Raw genomic sequence first — 23,223 nt, 5'->3', positions numbered from 1 at the left:
GACCAAACAGAGAGCACTTTCTTGAAGAGACAGAGATACTGGAAGTGGGATTCTGACAGTGACTCTGACAGTGACTCTGACTAGTTTGAATCTAAGGCCGTCACATGGGTTAAGAAACAGCACTACAAAGTCAGAGACAGTTGAAGGTATATTTTCAGCTGGACTATGCTTGCCCAACCACTATTTTTTCATTGAAATTGTTTTTTTTGTCATTGCTAATAAATAAATGACGACCAACTGCATTCCACATTGTCTTTTTTCTGCCCTTAGGGGTATTTCATGGATAATTAGGTAGTTAAATGGTTTCAAAAGATAATTCGGATAATTCCATGAATGCATTTTATGTCATTCTGTAAAACAAAAACCACACTTTGTACCCCCACATTAGCAGAATTTGGCATTTGCATAGATCCTAGCTACCCACCTGCAACCTTGTACCCACATGTGACCTTTAGAGACACTCCCTAGCAGTGTGTCCTTCCAAAGCATGCTGTGGTTTGTTAGATGTCTGCCAATGGGATTTTTGTGTGGCGCTCCTTTTTTGGCGTTGTGTCACACATGTGGCCGTGTGAGAGAGGGTCCTCACGTTTGCCCTTTACAGGAAAAGGACTGTGTGGTTTGGTCTCACGCCACCTTTGGGACATCCGAAGTGACACGTGTCTTTACTCTCCTGGAGCGTGAGGTTCAGCAGCTGATCACATCACAGCGGTCCAACACGGGGTTGACCTTCAGTTAAATACCATGAGCGCCTTTTAACCTGGCCTGTAGACACCTGTGTCTAACAGACCGGCCACTCTGGGGGGTTTTTGTTGCCTTTTCAAGATTATTTCGTAAGTTCTACAAAACAGAACCAATTGGAAACAATGTGACAAAAATACATTTAGCTCAAAACGTACATAAGAACAGCACCTGCTTCAAAAGGTATTTACATGGAAATACTGTGTTGGCTAGTCTATTGCAGGCTTCACTTCCTGTTGTTTAACACACAAGTATTTGAGATTGTCCAGTTGCAGAGGTGTGTTACACGTCTCTGCCAGTATCAGATGTACAGTACATTGGACTGAGAAAGGCACTTCCACTTTGAAGAGGACCTCCAAAACAATTAGGCACGGACAGACTGATTGTCCTTTACACAAACAACTTGTTCTGCTTCCTCATCCTGCCCATGGTTTAGAGGAACAAAAATGGACCAATGAAAGCGATTGTGGTGGCCTTCCAGTCAAGGCCTTCATCATTCAGTGCTAATCGTTTAGCTATCAGAGTGACAATGTCTGGGATGCAGGGATACACACGCCCTGTTCCTTCCACCACACACGCACGCACACACACACACTCTCTTTTGGGCTGTCCACCTCTGTCACTGAACTGGACAGTAACAGGGGTCTTCTTTAAGACCCTGGGTAAATCATTTTGCAGCGCCTAGCACTGTTTCCTCGGCTCAATGTCACACAACATTTACTCAGTATTATCAAACATTGGCTGAGTGTTATTCAACTAATGTTGTTTGACCAAAATCACACTTGGCACTTCTCTCTCGAAATCTTCGAGTTGTTTTGACCAGCTGCACAAAGGTGCAGTTGGCAGTTTGAGTGCTTTGTGGTGGGAAACCCTCATTTCTGTGATATTGTTATGTAGCTGAATACTGATGAGAAGATTTGCTTAGAGTGTAAATAACCCACTCACCTTCCTCCTTCAACAACTTCCTTCTTTTCTTTGCCCTTTCAAACATGCCATCTCTCTTCTCTCTCTCTCTCTCTCTCTCTCTCTCTCTCTGTCTCTCTCTCTCTCTCTCTCTCTCTCTCTTTCTGTCTCTATCGCCCACAGCGCAGACCTTTCTAGATATGCATTATCTACTATACTGTATTGTTTTTGAACAGAACACAATGCCCATTTGACAAAACATGTCCATTCACTGCCTACTATAAGATCTACGCCCTAACGAATGGAACCATGTCATTCATCTTCCTTGAACTATGTTCTTTACTAGGGAAAGCCTTCCTTTTTCAAAACAAAAATGTCATATTGTCTCTCTCTTACACACACACACAAACACAGGCTGAGGTCAGTACCATTTGGTTGCTGGGTGGAAGGGTGTGTACGGCTATAAATCTCATATTCTTTCACTCTATCATGAGGAGAGGTCAGACATATCCTGTTATTCAGACAAATCACCCCCAGTCCCAGTGTCAGACTGAACATGCTGACATTTTGCAAAGAGATGTCCTCTGTATTTGGACTGGAGTATCAGTGGTATTGCATTTATGGAAATCTATAGGCTGTCAGTAAGTCTTAAGAATGAATCTTTGGAGGTTAACAGATCCACTGTCCAGGGAGATCCAGCCTTTTTGATTAGAAGTACTCCGATCTCCAAAAAGTTACTTCAAGAAATTGCAGCCCCATTACTTAAATCATATAGTAGACATAAAACAGTTTAAGCTATCCTCAAATACCTAAACTCTCGAGACGACAATCGTTTTCATTACAAAAAAAAGGATATGAAGATGAACTCTTTTTTTTGAAAGATACATTTTTGGGTACATTTCCTGCCTTTATTATTGATGACAGAGACAGTGGGGGACGAGCGAGAGAGAGAGAGTGAGGGAGAGAGAGAGAGGAAGAGGGGATGACGCAGTAAAGGGACTGGGAGACAAACCCAGGTCGCCGCAAGGCCTCAGCCTACATGGTGCGCACATTAGTCCGGTGACCCACCAAGGCACCCCAAGTTTGACTTCTCAACTCATAGAATAATGTATACTGAATCCCTCCTTGGCAATGATATGGGGTCTGACAGGGTTATGGGCCTAGCATGGGCCTACAATCCAGTTCATTTTCATAACAGTACAGCCAGTTCTGTCGGGGGAACAGGGTTGGATGTGCATTGTGGTTGTAGTAAAGTCACAGAGCTTTTCCTGACTTGCTGATGTGCTTCTTCCGTCTGCGGTGTCCTGTCAGCAGGGTGCGTGAGCCCCTGTAACGAGGCGTCCTGGGTCCTTGAGGAGCGCAGACACTCTGTCTGGATACGTTATGCAATTTGTCAAACAATCCCCCCTCCATGGCTCTGCCCCCCACCGCCTCTTCTATCTTCTCTCTCTGGTGGGCACATGGAATGAAAACATGGATCAAATCGCCGTGCGTGTGTGTGTGTGTGTTTGTGTGTGTGTGTGTGTGTGTGCAGGAACTGGATCATGTGAGCCCTGCAATGTATTCTGAATCAAAATTTTCCACAGACCAGGTAACAACTAGTATCCAGTCCATGGTTCACCAAGCCAGATCCCAATTCAGTTGCAAGTGTTTTTGTATTGCGTTGACTTGTGTGAATGTGTTTCTGCATTTGTGTGTCTCAACCCAGTCCATCCATATCTCTCCATCCTATCAGAACAAGCCCAGAAAAAAAAGCTATATGTGCTCCCTGCCTGCATGGCACTTTCCTAACCCTTACGCACATGCATTCCTCATCTCTGGAGGAGATCTCTTTATCTGCGAGGGCTACGAACAAACTGGGCTCTTGAGATTGGCCGAGTATGTCTCAAGGACCATGAGGCAAGGTGAAAGTACACTGCATCCCATGGTAGTATTAATGAGAACACTTTAACATCTTTGTGTGTTTTGTAATTGGGCTTGGTTATGTTTAGACCAATTTCACATAAAACATACAAAACGATCTTGGCCGGGTTTCCCAGATTCGTTAAGAAGCTCTTAACGCTAAGATCTTCTTGAGAACGTTCTAAGAGCGTTCTAGAGCGCCCTTAGAACGTTCTTAGCGTTCTTGGCGTTAAGAGCTTCTTAACGAATCTGGAAAACCCGGCCCTTGCTGAGTAGTAACCAAGTATATGGAGAAGGACCCATTCAGTGATCCACATAGAAGCCTTGATAAATCTGGAAGAACAAGAATGTGTGTTAACTAGGAACGTCTTTGTGGGATGACAAATACGTTATCAATTGGTAATGAGGTCAATATTGTAAGAGAAATCACTCAAGGTCAATGGGCTTGTATGATAACACCTAGTAAAAATGACTTTAAGGCCGGGTTTCCCAGATTCGTTAAGAAGCTCTTAACGCTAAGAGCGTCTTAAGAACGTTGTAAGGGCGCTCTCGATTGCTCTTGGAACGTTTTTAAGAAGATCTTAGCGTAAAGAGCTTCTTAACGAATCTGGGAAACCCGGCCAATTGTGGACAATGTGGATTTGTCATCTTGTTCTATTAATTTTTATTTAAGTAATTGCAATTGATTGGCTCTATCGAACTGACGTTATTGTTTCGTGAAATGTAATGTGAAATAAGTTGCTTTTGCAACGTTTGCAGTGGGCTGGGTAGAAGATGGGGGCGTTACTGATTTGACACAATGCTGAAGTCATTAAATCGCCACAGTTCAGCAATCGGCATTGGAGGAGACAGAGGACAATAAGTGAACGCCACATGGATATCTATCAAAACTAAACTAGAAGACACATTTTTTACATAGTAAATGAGGCATTTCAGTTTAGAATCGTTAAAGTTTGATTGATTATCCACGTTTTTTAAATTTATCCCACGGAGCGTGCGTTCATAGTAGCACTCGTGTTCCAATTACAGCGCGACTGAGGTCTGCTTTGTTCTCATTTTGACAGCGCTCGCTCTGCAACTGTTCACGATGGATATTTCAGATAAGGAACCCCGATCTGATGAAGAGATAGAATATGAAGAGGAAGAAGTTGACCCCAGAATTCAGGTAAGGATATGATGTTTCGGTTTGGTTCAAATTGATACGACGCTCAACTGATCAGTCTCTTGCAGGCTAAAACAGCTGAGCTGGTACGGTCACATAGCCCTACAATTTAGATGCCTCCCAGTTTACTTCGTCTATGCAAGCCCATGTGTCTGTCACCTGATGGGCTATATATTTTGGTAACAGTTTGGATTTATACATGTCATTATTAGATTTTATGATATTATTTTGATCTGCAAATCTGCTTTGAATTAAAGCATCACCCATAATTGTAATTCGCAAAATGCACATAGAACGGCTTTACTTGCTTGAAATGACTAAGATTCCCCATTGCCATGTAACACCCTTGACTTGTTGGCAGAATATCACATAAGGGTACTTAACTCTGTACAGAAGTATTTATTTTCTGAAGACGACGGTCAATGCGTCTTAAAACAGGGATAGTGTTTGCCTAAACCGTTGCTCTGCTCCCCCCTCAAAAAGGCCCGTCTAGAATTTCTGTCAAGTTTAAAACATTCCAGATGTTCCTTCTCTGTAGATACTGTATAGCATTCCTTTCTCTTGGCACGACTCCTCTCTCTGTTACTCAGCCTCTTCATGTCTTGGTTCACAGGGGGAACTGGAGAAGCTCAATCAGTCCACAGATGACATCAACAGATGCGAGACAGAACTGGAGGTAGGGCTGTTTCGCACACACGCACACACGCACACACACACACACACACACACACACACACACACACACACACACACACACACACACACACACACACACACACACACAAAGTTTGGTTGTCATTGCTTGACCCCTCATCCTATAAACTTGTAGACCCACATCTCCCCTCAAACATCAGTCAGACACTGTCATCCTTGAGCGTCAAGTTGATGGCTGCCCTTTGTTTAGTATTGCAAGCTAGTCATTCAGTATATTTTACTAGATTATTTTCTGCAGGCTAGACTTTCTCTCTTTTCTTTCTCTCAGTCTCTCGCTCTCTCTCTCTCTTGCTCTATGGGTAGTACTTTCTCCCAATGCTTTTAATTAGGAAATGTTGACCCCAGTATAAGGAGGAGATCCACATTTATTGAGGTCAGCAAGGAAGTTCAAGTTGTGTAACGATGATCTTTGGATACCTGTAAAACACTAGTATGCAAGTACTTGAGGTATAACTTGAGTGAAAGCATTTAGTATATCTTAGCACACCAACACTATGGTTTGCTGCATACTATTGTCTGTGAGGTGACTTGTTGTTGCTGACTTATCAGCTAACTTGCTTATGGGGAAGGTGAGTCATTGCAGCAGCACTGGACCCTGAGGTGTGAGGGACGGATGATGGAGAGGAGAGACGAGAGGAAAAGACACATGGAAGAGGGCAGGTCAAATTGGGGAGAGAGGAAACAGAGAGAATAGATAGAGAGGGTTGGAACGGGAGATGTGCAGAGAGGCCAGAGAGAGTGACATTGAGGAGGAAAGGAAGGGGATGTGGGTTAGCATTGTGAGGGATTATTATAGATTAGTGATTTTTAAATCTGATGAGGATGAACTGAGGCAGAAACGGAGGCAGGGGGTCCATCGTGACAGAGGGGAAAAATAGGCGAGCAGCAGTTTGAACGCGTTTCTTTGAATGCCATAGACGTGATCCTATCACAACGAAATACAGTCACCAGCTGCGAATAACCTTTTCATATGGACAATCCAGAAGATTTGCACAGCTGCCATAGACGTGCACAGTTATCCTTTGTTGCTACGTTCACCTCTCATCCTGAGTCTGAATACAAAATAGGATGGAGCTTCTCCTCTTCACAGTGGCCTCTCGAGATACTGGGGAGGTGCAGAGAGTTCATGGAGAGGTCATTGGTCACACGCTGTGCAAGCAGATATCTACTGACCACATCTGTTCTCAGAATTCCGTGCCGACAGTTGCAGTAGTTGTATATTAGCAGGGGCCTTTCCGTCTAGACCAGAAATTCATTGAAGATAAAGATTTCAATGTCTAGAATAGTACTTGACAATGTCAAGTAGTTGACGATGTCCCTTGTAGAAGGTGCACACAGCACATTAGTTACTTTCAGGCAGGATTATTGATTTCCTAACATGCCAGTGAGTTACAGGACAAGAAAAGTCCCCTTCCAGCTGTAAAATGTGTCCTTCCAAGACAGGAACACTTGTCATCAAACTTGTTGTCATGGTCTCATTCAGTATTGTTTCGTATGAAGAATTGATGGAGCATTTAAATATTCAAGACATCCTCAAAACTGAATCTGGTTATGTCTGCTTTTCCAATTTGGGTTTTCCAAAAGGTTTTTATTTTGTCTTTACATTGGACGTCATGATGACTCTGTACAGTGCTGGCTGGATTTTTGAAAAAAACATTCTGTTATAATATTGGGGAATGTTTGAGTAGATTATTCTCATAATAATAATTTCATTTGTATTATGTTAGATGGCTGGATATGTTTTTAGTTTTCTGAGCACCTTTAACTAATGGTTGCTATACACTACCACTTTGATGGAAGAATGAAAACAGTAGCTTGTTGTGTGTCTCGCTAAAGGTCTGTTGATTCTTCCCTTTGGCTTGACTTTTAGAGTGCCCTGTGAATTGGCCAGTTTGAAGGCTGTCTGGTTGTAACGACTCCTGTTAACTTGATCAAACGTTAATGTAATTTCAGGACTGTCTTTTCCATAGGAACTTATAAGGATTTAACTGTTGAGTTCTTAGAAATGCTTTTTATTTCCTGTGGTCGTTCACAAGGGGAGTTCCATTCTCACAAAAATGACGTCTGAAAAGGAGATCTGTTTTGATTCAATTAGAATTAGATTCTGGGTCAACAACTGTTATAAAATCCTGTTTGTTGAATCTGGCCAAACAGTTGAATCTACATACTACATTTAATACAACTGGCATTGTAAATTGTAAAACTTTTTTTTATTTTATTATTATTATCTTAAGGATGCAAGACAGAAGTTCCGCTCGGTGCTGGTGGAAGCGACGGTGAAGCTGGATGAACTGGTCAAGAAGATCGGCAAGGCGGTGGAGGAGTCCAAACCCTACTGGGAGGCCAGGAAGGTGGCCAGACAGGTGAGGCACTGCTGGTGTAGAGCGGCTGAGGGCAGGGGACAGCCAGGAGGCATTAGTTAAGGTGGTGCTGGAGAGGTGTTGACTCCAGCTCGGTCTCATGAGATTCACGATTCCTCAGTTGTTAGTATTTAGGCCTGTAGTCCACTGTGTGACTGATGCGCTTAATCACGGTATCAATCATCTCAATAATCTCTCATCTAGCAACATCAAATGTGGTAGAATAACCTAAATCATTATCGATTCCCTCAGCTATGTCACCATGCCTGGTAAATCTAACTTGATTAGTGAATACCCTTTCTCTCATTTACCTAATTACAGGAATTGAAACCCAATAATGAATTACAGCCCCAAACGAGGGCATCAATCAGCTGTAGACCATATTAGACAGCTTGAAAGAAATGTGATCTCACTTCCCTATAAAGCAGAATCTGAGCTATTGTAGGAGTCTGTGCTGTTTCCACCTGCTCGTCTAGATAAGTGCCCATGCAGCTGTAAAGCCTTGTGGGGGAACTGAGCGCAGCGTGAAAAGGATTCAAAAGGCTGACAATCCTGCCGTGCAGTTTGTTTTCCTCTCCATCCTGTGGCTGTGCATCAGGGCATTGTGTTGGCAGACGTTTTGCTATTCATTGACAGAACTGACAAACTTGGGCTTCTGCACTGCAATTTATTTAACATTTACAGTGTGGGTCCTGTATTCCGGGCTTGCGCTCTGCGACTTTGAGTCTTCTGAATATTCATGTATGTTTACAAAATCTTTCAGTTTAGTTTCTACTCCGTTATATAATACCAATGACATACAGCTCTGTAAAAAAATAAGAGACCACTGCACTTTCTTTTTTTTTTTTGAGAAGGACAATTTTGAGTGAGGAACAGAAGGTTAAAATTTAAGTGGCCACTGCAAATATCAACTTTATGTTCCTCACTCAAAATTGTCCTTCTCAACTTTTTTTTTTAATGAAAGAAAAAGGTGCAGTGGTCTCTTATGGTTTTCCAGAGCTGTATATGAATACTTGGTTACAGTTCCTCAGAGGTCAGTTCCTCCAAGCTTTTGTCAGGCCCTGTTCAGGCTTCTTCAGGTTCTTCTGTCTGGCTGGAAGGTTAACCTGTTGGCTCTGTTCATCCCTTGTGGCTCCGTGAGAGTTGAGAGTTAAGTCACACTCCAGATTAAGAATTGAAATGTGTAACCTCCACTGGTCCGTCTTGCTCTCGTACAGAGACCAGACTGGAAGGGAGCTCATCAAGGACTGCCTGTCTCAGTCAATACTTTTGCAGAAAACAAATGGTAGAATATAAAGATGGGACTTAAGTTTAGTTTACACCTACAGAACTGAAAAGGATGTGCTAATGGACTAGAGTCACTAGACTGTGTTCCTGTCATCTGTTTTCTTTATCCTAAAAGTCTGTATCTCTGCATCACACTGCAGTGGCGTTCCCCCTTCCCCGTCAGACTGTTCTTCTCTGCTGTCCGCCGCTGCATCCCTCCATCTGTCTCTCAGAAGTCCCCAACACTGACGGTCAATCTCACACACTTCTCCTCAATGGCAGAGTGCTCAGGAGAACATGCTGAATCATTAAATATTATAGCTGTGGAAACGTGTTTTAGTCAAGAATATTTAGGACAAATGGTGTAATGTGTCGTAGCAACTGCTGTAGTGGAGAGACAAAAGGGAGAAGCATCCTGTAGACATCCTCAAACATAGAAATATGTTTTTGTCAAAGAACATAATTCTTAATTTAGATTTTTTTCCCAAAGGGTGGAACTGGCTGTCTACAGAAAGCATTCAACATTTCTATAATCTTTCCGTTTGTAAGTCATCTCCTATTTCTTAGAATGACATAAACAAAAGTTTATTTTGATTGAACCATTTCAAATTTAATCAAGAAGATTCCACAGAGCAGGAATCATTTGTTCAAGGGAGACTGGATGGAAACCTCCAGGGTAGAGGCGAGTAGATGTGATGCGCATGCAAACACACACACACACACCACAGTCATCATCGATTAGATGGTGCGGTTGGTACTGTTAGATTACAAAGCTGTCGGAGGTGAAACGGATCGGTGCTTTGGACGCAGTGGGGTGTTAAATGCCAGACGTCTCATCGCGGCGGATGAGTTCATCAGCTTCTTGGGTGACTGGAGCCCTTCACCAAACAGCATAAACACATCCAGTACGCAGCACAAACACATCGACTCTCTGGCTTCTTGTCTCTTCTTCTTTTTTATCATTCCACAATTCTCCTGTTCTTGTGTTCTTCGTCAGTGATTGTGCACGCCCACAACATCAACCTTGAATCGCTGTTTACCCTGTTTTATGAGAGAACCCCCTCCCCTGTCTCTCTCCCTCTCTCTCTTTCTCTCTCTCTCTGTCTGTCTGTCTGTCTGTCTGTCTGTCTCCCCCCTTCCTTCCTCTGTCTTTGGTGTTTTAAAGTGGACAAGCGACTGCATGGTATTTGCCATAGGAGGCGTAAGATAAGCTAACACAGGGAGTGGGCTGAGGTGGAGAAATGACTAACCTTGACAAGAGCTGGTGACCATTCAGCTGAGCTGTGTTGCATAACCCAGCAGTTTGGTCACTGAGTTCTCATTGATCAAGGATTATGTGACATTAGGAGTGGCTCATTTGCGAGGCTCCCCGGTGACTCACCAGGTTGCGTGCGGACCACTTGGGCTAAGGCCTTACCGCAGCTGCCTGGGTTCAAATCCGACTCGGGCCCTATACTGCATGTTTTCCCCTCTCTGTCTCCCTACCTTGAACTGTCCATCTAACAAAGCATTGTTCATTGCATTGAAAGTGGTGGGGCCTAAAAGTTTCTTGTGGCAGAGACGTTGCTCGAGTGCACCACATTTTGAGGCCTCACATGCCGACTCTTGAGGTTCTAAATCTGCTTGGTCATGGCTAGTGTACACTTTCAAAAGTGTTCCTTTTTTTTTCGTTCCTACCTTATGAGATATGCATGTGCTCATTCCATTTTCACCTCAGCCGTGCAGAATGTGGGTTGAAGAAAAGTAGGCCACTCCGTTTTCTAGGGAGGGTGTGTTTTTCCCGATGTGCTCTCTGGGTTCAAGGACCCTCTCTTCAGACTCTTCAGTGTTTTCTGTATGGCATGTGTTTGATGAAGAAGCACAATTGGATCACTTTTCACATCAAACGCGATCCCTTTGATGTGAATGTGTTGTGGAGGATGTGTAGCTGTTTCTACCTCTTGCTCTGTTTTGGCACCAGAGCCAAGTAGGAAAACAATATTTTGTTACTGGTTTGCCACAAGGTTTTGTCATTATTTTTTTAACAGTGGAATAAGGTATGACCAATCTGTGTGTGCACGGAAATTGAGGTTAGGAGAGGGAGGCTAAACTAATGTGTCATGGCGTCCCTGTAAAATGGAAGGTTTTTCAGGTTGGGCCATCTGCACCTCCCCCCATCCCCCTCTATCACGGTCTGTTACCGCCGGTAATCACTGAACAAGCTACTGAGCCACGGTCAAGGCCACCCCGGCCCCTCTGTCTCGTAACTGCAGTGTGTCTGGCGAGAGAGAGGGAGAGAGGGAGAGAGGGAGAGAGGGAGAGAGGGAGAGAGGGAGAGAGGGAGAGAGAGAGGGAGAGGGAGAGGGAGAGGGAGAGGGAGATGGGGAATAGGTGGAGGGGTTGAAGAGACTGCGAGAGAGATGGGAAAGAGATGAGGATGTTTGCTCTCTCACAGCAAAAGGAGACAACGGTCTACCCAACCGTCCAAGAGATGCACTCCGTGTAGGCCATGAGAACACCATGAGACTGAACAGATGTGCGGCTTAGTGGATTTCGAAGGGGGCGGGTGGACTTTAGAGTTCAAACTGAGCAGTGGAGAAAATCATTCGGGCATTTGAGAGGATGATCCTCTCGATTTGGCCAGGATGCGAGGGAAGGATGGCGAGGGAGTGATGTATTGGACAGGTCTCTGGCTCCGAGTCAACAGGCGCTTGGAGCCAAGATGGAGATCCTGTTTCCCTGCATCATTTCTCAGGCTGGGCGGACCCCGTGAGGTGTAGAGACAACAACACTGCAGAGACAACAACAATTGTGGGGAACAATCAAAGCCTAAAATGGGGGGCGCAACCACGTTCTCGCGGAGCGACGAATCAATACACTGTTGTGTTTTGGTTTTGCTCGTCCCCAACTATTGTAAACATCGTTCTAAATTTAAATGGTCTGACTTTCGCTGTGAGAAGACCTTTGGCACTCTCCTGCTGTGGATTCATTGGAGCAAATGTCCCCTGTTATATCAGACAATCTCCTTTGCCACCAAGCTAGTCTTGTTTATAGCAGACAAGCTGGTGTGTGCCTCGTCAATTCTGAGGGAACATTACCAAGGTCAAGAGACCATCTGTGACCTCCATGATCACATTCTGTCTGCCTCTCCATCCTCCTATTTCAGTGTCTCTCTCCATCTCTCCCCTGTGGAGGTCTTGGCAGGGATTGCAAAGAGAAAAGGGCCGTGGGGCCCAGGTCTGAGGCGGGGATAGATGGATAGAGATGAGGTTGTGGCCATCTGCTGTATCCTTGCTCTTGTGGTGTAGGTGCATTGCGCATGTACCTTTTTTTTTAGATGTCCATACTACTGTGTCCTTGTCCACGCTCACTCTGGTCAGTCCATGGTTACGCAACTCCCTCTGTTAACAGACAACAGGCGCAGCTGGAAGGGCCGTCAGCACTAGAATGACATTGCTTCTATTGTGGATGCACGCCTATTGTTCGGTTTGGATCCTTCAGTAGAGTGTGTGTGCGTTTAACTGTTCAACTGTTCTCCAAGTCCTCATCCATGGAGTCAGTGGTCCTTCAACTCAGTCAGAAACAAAGAGCTACTTATCAACCCTCCCCCTTCCACTGCCCAGAATTCACTGCAGCATTGCAAGCATGGTCATTAAATCCCTGAGGATGGAGGGATGGGTAAGCCTTGGATGTTGATGGCAAGTGGTGCTTCAGACTGGAGTATTAGATGTGGACTCGAGCACTGACGTAAGTCCTAGGTCGAGTGTCCCCACTTGGAATTGGAAGCATCCTTCAGCTGACTACAAGGCAGTGTAGGAGTAGCTTTTACAAATTATATTTATCTTAACTGTGTGTGCATGCACGTGCACATGCACATTCTCAAGAACTGGGTACTGTATTGAGATTTTAACGTGGCAGGTGTTTGCTCAGTACCCAAGCACCTGCAGTGTCGAGTGTGGGATTCGCAGTAAACAAATGGTGTTCGCCGTCATGTTGAGCTGGACAAAGACATGGAGCCATGGATCATTCCACTATGGTATCCTCCCGTGTGGCAGGACGCACTCCAGGACCCACCCCGCTTGCCAGATCATAGAAGTATATCATACAGGTGCTGCACTAGTTTAACTGATGATGCAGACATTAGGAGTTTGTTGGTCAAAGGTTAGACCATGTCTAGACTGTTGGCGTCAGCAGTGCTCACACATGTAAGGAAGGTGGATTGAAGACAAGGCATGTGTGTATTAAGTAAGCCTGGCTATGATCTGGAAACTTGCCTTAGATCCCTGAGGCAACTCTTAGATTGGTTTAGTGGTGCATGTGATATGGAGGACATCTTGTTTCCAAACCTGACAGCCAGTGCAAGTCCAGCTGAATGATGTCCTAACCAGTACATATAATTACAATTAAAATGTAGTTAAGGTGTGTGAACAAGTCTGACAAAAAAATTCTTGAAACTGTAGAATTATCATTTGGGGCCTCCATTTTCTAATGGCTGCACATTAGACCTGTATCCAGGTCAGTCTGTATTACATCGGAGCAGAAAGCCTGAAACGATCCTCCTCTTGATTCATGTGTGTTCGAGCACCATCTTCAGGATCAGTTGTACTCCAGTCTCTGGCTAAATCTAGGGCAGTCGCAATTTGTTTGCATGTTACTCAGAGAAGTCTCAGTTAAGGCCAACCAAGCATGACGGTAGACATCGAGATAAGTTTATGCTAAATCGTTGAACTGCAACATAAAAGGCCTTCGCGATTCAATCTTGCTCTTTTCTTCCTTTCAAAAAAGATTAATAGCCCGGTTTAATTGAAGGATGAATTTGAATCACCTAATACTCAGAGAAAGTGTCTGGGTCTCTTTTGAAAGCCGATACTTTTCCCGTTACGATGATTAGGGCTAATGATTATGCTGTAAAGTTGGCGGATGGTGAAATGCTGGTGTTTGAAGTCGGTGCACGTCTTGTTTTCTTTTTAATACTGAAGTCACATTGAAGGCGTGAAGATTTCAGAAGGCTTTACATATCAAAGCTCCCCTTTTCTCAAATGCAATTTCCACAGGGGCAAGAAGAAATGTAGGCAAATGGTTATCTGAACATGTGCCTGTTAAGTTAAATGTGCCAGTGGATTCTCTTTTAGAGCTCTACAAAGCGTGAATGAGAGCTGTGAATAATGTAGGGGGCTTTGGGAACGAGAGCTGATTTTCTTATGCACAGAGAAACCATTGCCGTATTTAAAGTTCGACTTGACTTATATTTCTGTATATGCGGGGGTGAATTTGTTTGCATAACATTTGCATAGGCTTCAGATGGTGCTGATGAGAGAAGTTCCTCTGTGATTACTGAGAAGTGAGAAATAACTCTGCTCAATCTCATGATCTTTTAATATAGAAAGCAGCAGAGAATGCAGAAGTGATCCGTCATGGTATATTAACATCAAACAAGTGAACTCTGATTGGTTGGACTTTGCAGTTCCTTACATAGAAGGAGTGGCCTAACTGAATATGGACATGAGCAAATCAAACTGGTATGCAGGGGGCATTTCTGGCTGCTTCTAATAGTCAATCCAGTGATTTTTATACCCTCTCCTCAATCAATCACTCCTCCTCATCAATTCAAAATCGGTCATAGCCTCTTCATCAGTTACCCCTTCTTCTGCACAATTCCATCAAGCTGACAGTCCCATCCCCCCTCTTCATATCTAGCCTCTCTATTCCTTTGCTAATGCTGTCACCAGGCTTGAACTACTTGCGCTAGTTTCTGTGAAATGGCCAAGATCTGCTGATATCCCTTTTCTGAAACAGTCATCTACTCTCCAGAACATTCCTACCAAATTCAATTAGATGTAGGCTTAAATCAACCCACAAAACCTACTTGGAATATACAGTTGCGCAACCAAACGCAGTATTGTACATGCTCGTGCAGACGTCATTAGTCAAGAGACCTTATCAGTCCCATCTGCGCTTTTCAGATCAGGGGAATAGTCTTTTTTTTCTTTGTAGAACCATTCCTAGCCGATTAGATTAGACGTGCCTGCTTGCAGAGGGGGTTCACAAACGACCGTGCTGTGATAACGTAGACACGTTTGCTCAGCATCTTCTCTGAGCCTTAGAAAACACGTCGGGTTTTCTAAGGGAATAATTCTGCATGTGCTTACCGAGGGAGAGAGATTGAGATTGGGGACGGAGAGAAGGGCACGTGTCGGTTGTGTGTCTCGTGGCAAACGGGGGGTGGGGGGGGGGAAATCAGAGATTATAACGGCCTTGATTCCCCCAGAGCATCAAGCTTAGGACTCATGTTCACTTTATACAATATGTGTATGGATCTCTACAACATGAGTTGAATTGAACTGTCACATGAATATTCATGTGGGGACTACATGTAATGCAAAGCCTGACAAAGACAATGCTGGGTTTGGTTTGTTTTCAATAGGCAGATGTTATTCGGTTGGTGCGGAGCTGCTCCCTCCAAAAAGAAAAACAAAAAAAGCCTTTTGTCAAACTTGGTCTTTCTCTCTGAGATATCCAAATATGTTGTTGTGGCACTACGCTTGTTTGCATGGATTTCCAATCACAGATTAAAAAATTAAAATAAAAACCTCCCAAAACTTTGTATCACAAGTTGTTGTCGTGTGAGGCCTGCTCAACAGCAAAGTACTACTGCGCTGAAAACCGCAGCAAAATATGATTGTGATTACATTATTTGTGAAGAAGAAGCCATTTGGTTTTCAGAGGCTTAGTCAGGGTGTTCCTTGCTTTAAGATGTCAAGAGTAATGTCCCAATAAAATAGGTAAGCAACCACACACCCACTCATAGTTACACAGCTGAAATCACTGCTTGTTGGGGCAAAGCTTTGAGTCAACGTTTTTTTGCCACGGAGCAAAAGGAGCTTAGCGCATTAGCGTTAGCTATGGGTCGTTTTCTGTCAGTCTCTCTAACCGACAGCTTAAAGTGCAGAAACGGTAGAGGATTAACTCTGCTGCTTTTCGCATCTCGCATATACAGGAAATATTTCCTGTATATAATAAATGTATATAAATATATTATAACATCCTTTCAAGATTTATCACAACTTGACCCAGTTGTGTGGAACTTCAAGACACTTTTGGGTCTGTTTTCGATTTTCTATATTAAGAATAGATTTTGCATACCGGTATTTCATTTAGGATACTTCGGTCAACTTGAGCTTGCGTTAAAAACGTTTCAGATCTGTGGCATCTGTTGTCAGAAGTACCCAACATTCTAATCTTCTATTTGATATTAGCCATTATTGTTGTTCTGACAGCACTCAATTAGAAAGTGTTTTCGCCTCTTGTGGTCCTCGTCTGGCAGACTTAATCCCCCTACCGGTTTGTCCAGGTCCAATTTGACCCACCCTCACCTGGCCTCCCAGCCCATCTCACAGCATGTCTGACAGTGTCTCTCTCCCCGTTCCCCAGACTCAGCATGTCTGACAGTGTCTCTCTCCCCGTTCCCCAGACTCAGCATGTCTGACAGTGTCTCTCTCCCCGTTCCCCAGACTCAGCATGTCTGACAGTGTCTCTCTCCCCGTTCCCCAGACTCAGCATGTCTGACAGTGTCTCTCTCCCTGTTCCCCAGACTCAGCTGGAGGCCCAGAGGGCCACCCAGGACTTCCAGAGGGCCACGGAGGTGTTGCGGGCAGCCAAGGAGACCATCGCCCTGGCAGAGCAGAGGCTGTTGGAGGAAGACAACAGGCAGTTTGACTCGGCCTGGCAGGAGATGCTCAACCACGCCACCCAGAGGGTGAGGACAACATAGCAGCATGGGGGGGGGGGGGTGTCATACATCCCGTGTCTGATTTGTATCTTGGATGGGGGGGCCTACGTTATACCTGCGTTTCCATGTCGACCCAAATGCACCGACGCAAAAGTGCTGAATCCCTAAAGGAACGCTGCACTCGAGCTTGAGGTTTCCGACTGGCCCGTTGCAGGTGATGGACGCGGAGCACACCAAGACGAGGAGTGAGCTGGTGCACAAGGAGACGGCGGCCAAGTACACGGCGGCCATGGGCCGCATGAAACAGCTGGAGAAGAAACTCAAACGCACCATCAGCAAGTCCAAGTGAGTGTCCACTCTTGTGTCGCTGCCCACAAACGGTAACCACGCCGCCTGGTTTTAGACCACATGGCCATCTCACATCCCTCGCGGTGCTTCTGACGTCTTTAGTGAAACCAGAGCAACCTGCTCCATGGGATATCTACTTTTTATGTCGCCCCGTCAATAAAGTCAGGTGCTTTAAGGGGAAGTTTACTTAAGAGTAATACCTTCACATGATGTTCCTCTTGTCAGGAACATGGACTATCATTTGCTTTCACTTACAATGCTTTGACCTCGACAGACAAAACACGACACATGAGAATGGTGATAATAATATGCACTGTAGTGCAGTCCTCCACTTCTTGGCATTGACCTTTTGAATCTTTTGATGATTCATGTGATCTCGGGTATTCCTCTTGAAAAAATCAGTCCTTGTCAGTCTACTGTATGGCTTTGAATGAGCGTATACCCAAGTCCCTCTGTATGCCCCTGTGCACACACTAAAGATGTGTGTGAAGGGAAGAGCATTGGAATGTTTCCCAGATGTGGTGAGTGAGAACACATGGTAGCCCATTAGAACAGAATAGGATCGTATCAGTAGGCACACAGAAGACAACTGTGAAGTCATTTGTGCAGTGTTAAGTGAGGCTAGCTAGCAAAACTGGCCGTTTCTTGCCTGAGCTCTGGATTGGTGCGTTATTCACAGTTGGCTATTGTAATGCAAACCCCCCCCCTCCCTATCTCACGCAGTTGCCATAGTGATGTCTTGCAGTACAGTGATCCTCAGAGTTGTTTGCTTTCACTCTAATCATTCTCCCTCCCTCCCCCTTCCCTCCCCTCCCACAGGCCCTACTTTGAATTGAAGGCAAAGTACTACCTGCAACTTGAGGTATGTGTGAACCATGTATGGGTTGTAATTTAGCAAGTTTTATTGTCCCTTTTTTTGTTTACCTGAAGACACTTTGCCTTTTTATAATTTAACTGTTGTGACCCAGGTCAGCTGACTTTTGACTTTGACCAAATGTCCATGTAATGTCAAGTCTGAACCAGATTTAGTGCGTGCGCGCGCATACGTGGCCTAACAAGTCCCGCCTCTCTCCTTGCCTTTCTCCAGCACCTGAAGAAGAACGTGGATGACCTGCAGGCCAAGCTGTCGCAGGCCAAGTGTGAATACAAGACTGCCCTGAAGAACCTGGAGATGATCTCCGATGAGATCCACCAGCGCCGACGCAGCTCCGCCATGGGGCCGCGGGGCCGCGGCGTGGGCGCCGAGGGTGCCGAGGGCGACGGCGTCTCCGGGGACGACGGCGTCGCCGGGGACGACATCACAAACTTCAAGATGGAGTCGGATGGTATCTCCAGTGAGTATAAAGAGAGGATGAGAGTGGCTAGACACCTACAGGAACTTTCCGGAGAGCTCCTACATAACATGTCACACTGCATCCTTGGTTTTCCCTCAAAGATCTACTAGGTTAGGTTATTTACCAGCACATTTAGCATTTCCTTTGCTCTTCCCCAAAAGAAACCCCCAGGGATGGACTTGAGACTGGGCAGTGGTTCATTTATATTGGCCAAATTACATTTCCACCAATGTAATGCCTATAACAAATGTCAATTCATCCCAAAATAGAATGCGTTCTATAGTTGTCTATTGCTTAGCTTCTCAATAAGTGCACTGACGTAGGACAGCCTTTGATGGGTGTCTCTTTAAAACCAATTATTGTGGTTGTTTGTCTGTTGCACGCACACACACACACACACATGTTCATCAACACACAGTACACACCTTCTTGTTGAGGCTGTGTTTTTGGAACCCTTCATCAGAATCCCTGGAAAACCTGATTATTTCATTTACTTAAAGGCACATGCATACCTCCGATGGAGGACCTAGGATATATAGGCTACTCGACACACAAATACATTTAGTTTCTACATAGGGACGCATTTTAATGTTTTCTTTTAAGGGTGGCTCCCAAGAGTCTTAAGATAACAACAACCTTATCCCTGGATCTTTTAGGCCAACATGTCAGTAGTACGAGTGGGATGGAATTGAGGCCGAGTAGATGTGTGCGTCACAGATCCAGAGTTCACTTCCCTGTGCTTGTGAATTATGGGTTATTTTATGTTACCATAGGAACAGTCTGTCAAGCCTTTGGCTTACTCAACGCTGACCCCATTGGCTTAGACAGCAGGCACATTTATTGCTGTTGAGAGTTGACCTACAACAAAATGTGCTGTATTTGCTCATTTGGCTTTTAGGAGATTCCATAAAGTGTGTTTGCGTGTGCTTGTGCAGAAATGCAATCAATAATACATTTTGACGACCTAGAATAACATTATATAAAATCTCCCATCAAGGTCAATGAACATTCCACAGCCATGATTCATAGTTTTTAAATGTAGTACTTTTTCTATGGTATGTGAGACTCGTGACCTGTACAAGGAAGAGGGATTGTGTTGAAGTGGTTTGTCTCAATACTCCCTTTTCATGTCGGTGTACAGGATTCATGCCTGCGCTGTTTTACAGTCACTCATTCCTCTCACCTTCTCAACCTCCTTTTCATCTCCCTGCCTTTGTATCCTTCTCTTACCATGTCTTCCCTCTCTCCCTCCCTTTCAAACTTTTCACCTTTCTTCTCCTTGCTTTCTTTGAAGGTCTGTACTCAAAGGTGCGTCAAATTAAACATGCATTTAGTCTCTCTCTGTCTCTCTCTCTCCCCCTCTGCAGTGACATCAGAGTCCTTCGAGGATGAGACGTGTAGCAGCGCCATGTCAGAAGAAGACTCCGAGACCCGGTCCACCTGCAGCTTAGGCTCCTCCCCCAGCACCCCCCAGGACCTGCTCTCGCCCTGCCCCTTCGCCAGCTCCTCCTCCTCCTCGCCCGCCTCCTCCCCCAGCCCCTTGTCCTCCTCGTCCTCCTCCCCTGCTCCCTCCTCGCGCCCCTGCAGCCTGGACCTGACCAGCCCCGTGTCGCTCTCTGACTTCGGCCTCATCTCGCCAGTGCTGGGACCTCGTAGCGAGTGCAGTGGGGCGTCTTCCCCCGAGTGTGACATGGAAAGAGGTGTGTGTGTGTGTGTGTGTGAGAGAGCCTACAGAGCATAAAGAGGTAGATTGTGTGTGTGTATTCTCACTGAGACGTATGGTGCAGGGCTACCTACCTGACACACACCCACTCCAGAGGAGAGGCTTGTTCATCAAACTGACAGCCAGCTGAGCACTTCGCTAAGAGCAGGTGTAGGTGCATGAGATGGCCATTCCTCTGGAGAACACATCCAGATCTCAGCTGGGTCTTGGAGCCTTTGGAAATGGGTCACCATAATTCAGCCAGACACGGAATAGGGGGGGAAAGAGGAAATTGTGTGTGCGTGTGTATTTCAACCAAATGTGTGTGTGTGTGTGTGTATAGTAATTTATTTTCTTTGATGGATACCTTGCTCATCCTGAATTCCTCTGGTCCAGGTGATAGAGCCGAAGGGGCGGAGGGAGAGCTCGACAACTTTCTCAACAACAACCACTCCAGCAACGCCTCGAACAGCCGAACCAGGAAGGCCACCAGCCTGGAAGGCCGTTTCAGTTTCCTCAACCTCCGACGCCCTCGCACCGACAGCGCCAAGAACGTTGAACGCGACCGCCAAAGCTGCTTGCCCACCTCCAACCCCACCCAGACTGGAGTCTAAACACCTGTAGAACTGCTAGTCTGTGCTAATGTGCTAGGTTGCTATCCAGCACATACCCCACCTCACCCCATTAATCATCTCCATTTATGAACTAAGAGTAAGACTCAACTAAATGGTCGGTGTATATACAGTTCCTATGGATCATTTATGAAGATGTTAGGAATCTACTGGATGGTGAGTTGGAAGTGTTTTGAACTATTAACTTTTCCTTAGTCTAGTCTTATTGGACAGGTAATACTCAACATACTCAAAGGACATTGATGTATTTAAGCTTAACGTTGACTGATTTGTTTGAGTATAGTAGGGGAAATGGGACAAACTAAGTCGTTTTTACTGTGATCTCCCTGTGTGGAACTGCACTTAATCTCTGTAAAATCACAATTGTAGACATTTTAAAATGGGGGTTATTCATAAAATGTCATGCCTCCTGTTTCAATTCCCACAAAGAAATCATGAATTCACTCAAAATTGATAGCAATAAAATGTTTCCTGTTGAAAAATGCTGAAATCAGTTTCTTACCACATATGTTGTGTTTGGCAGATGTCATGCATGGGTGGTGGTTTTATGAATAACCCTCAAGGCCTGTTGTTAATTTTCTCTGCTACTTGCTCTGTCTTGTTTTGCATACACTGTAGATACTAAGGCTCTCTGGTTCATACTCCAACCAATCCTGTTTTTGGTTTGGAAAATGACCTGGCATCTCAACACAGCCCAGACATGTGACCATAAGGGTCCTCACATGGATGGCATGAAAAAAATACCACAAAACAAACCCTGGACATGTATTGACTTCTTTTGCACAACTACGATGATTTCTGTATTTGAATATTGAACTATTTTTTTGAGAAATTAAGAAGAAATGGAAGAAGATTCAATCGACTCTCTCTCCTCTTCTCTTGCTCCATCCTGCTGCTCATCAGTGCCAACAAAATGGGTTTCCAGACATTGTGCATGCCCACCACCCCTCCTGTCATCAATCCATACCCCACACATTCCCCTCTAGCCAAGGCCACACACTGAGCGACTAAGCTACACTGCAGAGACAACTCTGAAAACTGTCCTTACCCATCTATGGACACCTGTAAATGTGGACTACTTGGAACTTCATCTTCTTTTTTTTTACCTAGTGAAGAAAATGTAATTGAATTGCTGAATCACCCAATAGGTAATGTTGAGGGATGAAATGTTTTTGTAAATGTGTATGGATCAATAAGGAATGACAGAGCTTCTGATGTTCAGGATCAGCTACTGTACACGTTTTTTAGAGCCTAGTCAGATTAAAAAGATTTGTGCTAGTGTGAAGGGTATTTGTGAGGCCTTGGCTTGTGTTCCAATACTTTGAGATGGCTTACCATGTCGTCTCTTATTTCAGTTTGGCCATTGATGTTTGGAATTGGCTCCTGTAGCATCTTACTGGGGGAAAAAAGAACATTTTGAGCAAATTCCTCCACTTTTCATGGCTAGATAAGACAACCTACAGAATTGCAGTGGTCACATAGGGAAGGAGATTAGAGAAGTCAACTTTTGCGTATTGGAATGCAGCTCGTTTTCTTTCCGGTGATCTCTCTACAGTTTGTGTACAAATGTAACGTTATCTTGGTGTGTGTTACTCCTGTCACCGTTTTGGTGTGGAACAAGGATAGACGTTTGAACAGTCCCTCTCGTAGCTGTATTTACCAGTGGGTGGTGTTATGGTAGAGTATCTTTCCACAGCTTATGTGCCTGTTTTTCAGACGTCAAATAAACATATGCTCACTGCACATGTACAATTATTACAGTAGGCATACTAACTTTTGATATATTTCTCCATTCTTACCTCTGCTAAGTGTGGAGTTCATTTAAATACATTGCTGCCCTCTTTAATAAATGTAATCAGTATTAAGAACTGGTTAACGTACCATCTGAAAGTATTAAATAAAAATGTAAACTAAATGTTCTAGGTGCTGTAAACTAAATGTTCTAGGTGCTGTAGATGTCACAAATCCGAAAAGTAAGAATCGTTTACCAATATCTGACTTTATAGTTGGCATGACTACTAATGACTGACTCATTAACGTTTCGATGCAAAACTACTAAAATAGCGCACTCAAGCAACATCCAACCCCTCTGATCTTGTTTGTGCAGCCACGGTACAAAACTTCCAGCGCTAGCAACTTTGGAATTAGGCTTGGTGGCCATATGGAGTTATAGATTATGCACACCATGCAACCGCTAACAATGATTAGCCACAGTGTCTAGAGCAGTGCCACTATTTTATAAAAGGAGAATTGATAGCCCCCAGGTGACGCAGATGAACTGATGGCAAAATAAAACGACAGAGTAGCCTGCTGTTTTTCTATGCCATGTTAGATCAGTGGTGTATATTGAAAACCACAATGTTTAAAGACCTTTAACATTGCAGGAGAAGGCGAGCTCTTGGGCATAGGATTTAAACTACCACACGTGTATAATGGTGAACGTGCTTAAGGTTT

General features: G+C 44.5%; 1 protein-coding gene across 1 annotated transcript; it reads left to right on the top strand.

The window, feature by feature from the left end:
• Positions 1 to 4,345: 4,345 nt before the first annotated feature.
• sh3bp5b (SH3-domain binding protein 5b (BTK-associated)) lies at positions 4,346 to 22,512 on the top strand. Its single transcript, XM_047028339.1, has 9 exons — positions 4,346 to 4,708; positions 5,319 to 5,381; positions 7,654 to 7,782; positions 16,616 to 16,780; positions 16,968 to 17,098; positions 17,921 to 17,963; positions 18,189 to 18,435; positions 19,803 to 20,135; positions 20,534 to 22,512. The coding sequence occupies exons 1-9, from the start codon at positions 4,631 to 4,633 to the stop codon at positions 20,749 to 20,751; spliced, it is 1,407 nt and encodes a 468-aa protein (XP_046884295.1). The 5' UTR covers positions 4,346 to 4,630; the 3' UTR covers positions 20,752 to 22,512.
• The last annotated feature ends 711 nt before the right edge of the window (positions 22,513 to 23,223 follow it).

Source organism: Hypomesus transpacificus, chromosome 2 (assembly GCF_021917145.1).
Source record: "Hypomesus transpacificus isolate Combined female chromosome 2, fHypTra1, whole genome shotgun sequence".
Classification (NCBI taxonomy): Eukaryota; Metazoa; Chordata; class Actinopteri; order Osmeriformes; family Osmeridae; genus Hypomesus; species Hypomesus transpacificus.
The sequence above is the reverse complement of the archived record's forward strand: the minus strand, read 5'-3'. Positions and strand labels throughout refer to the sequence as shown.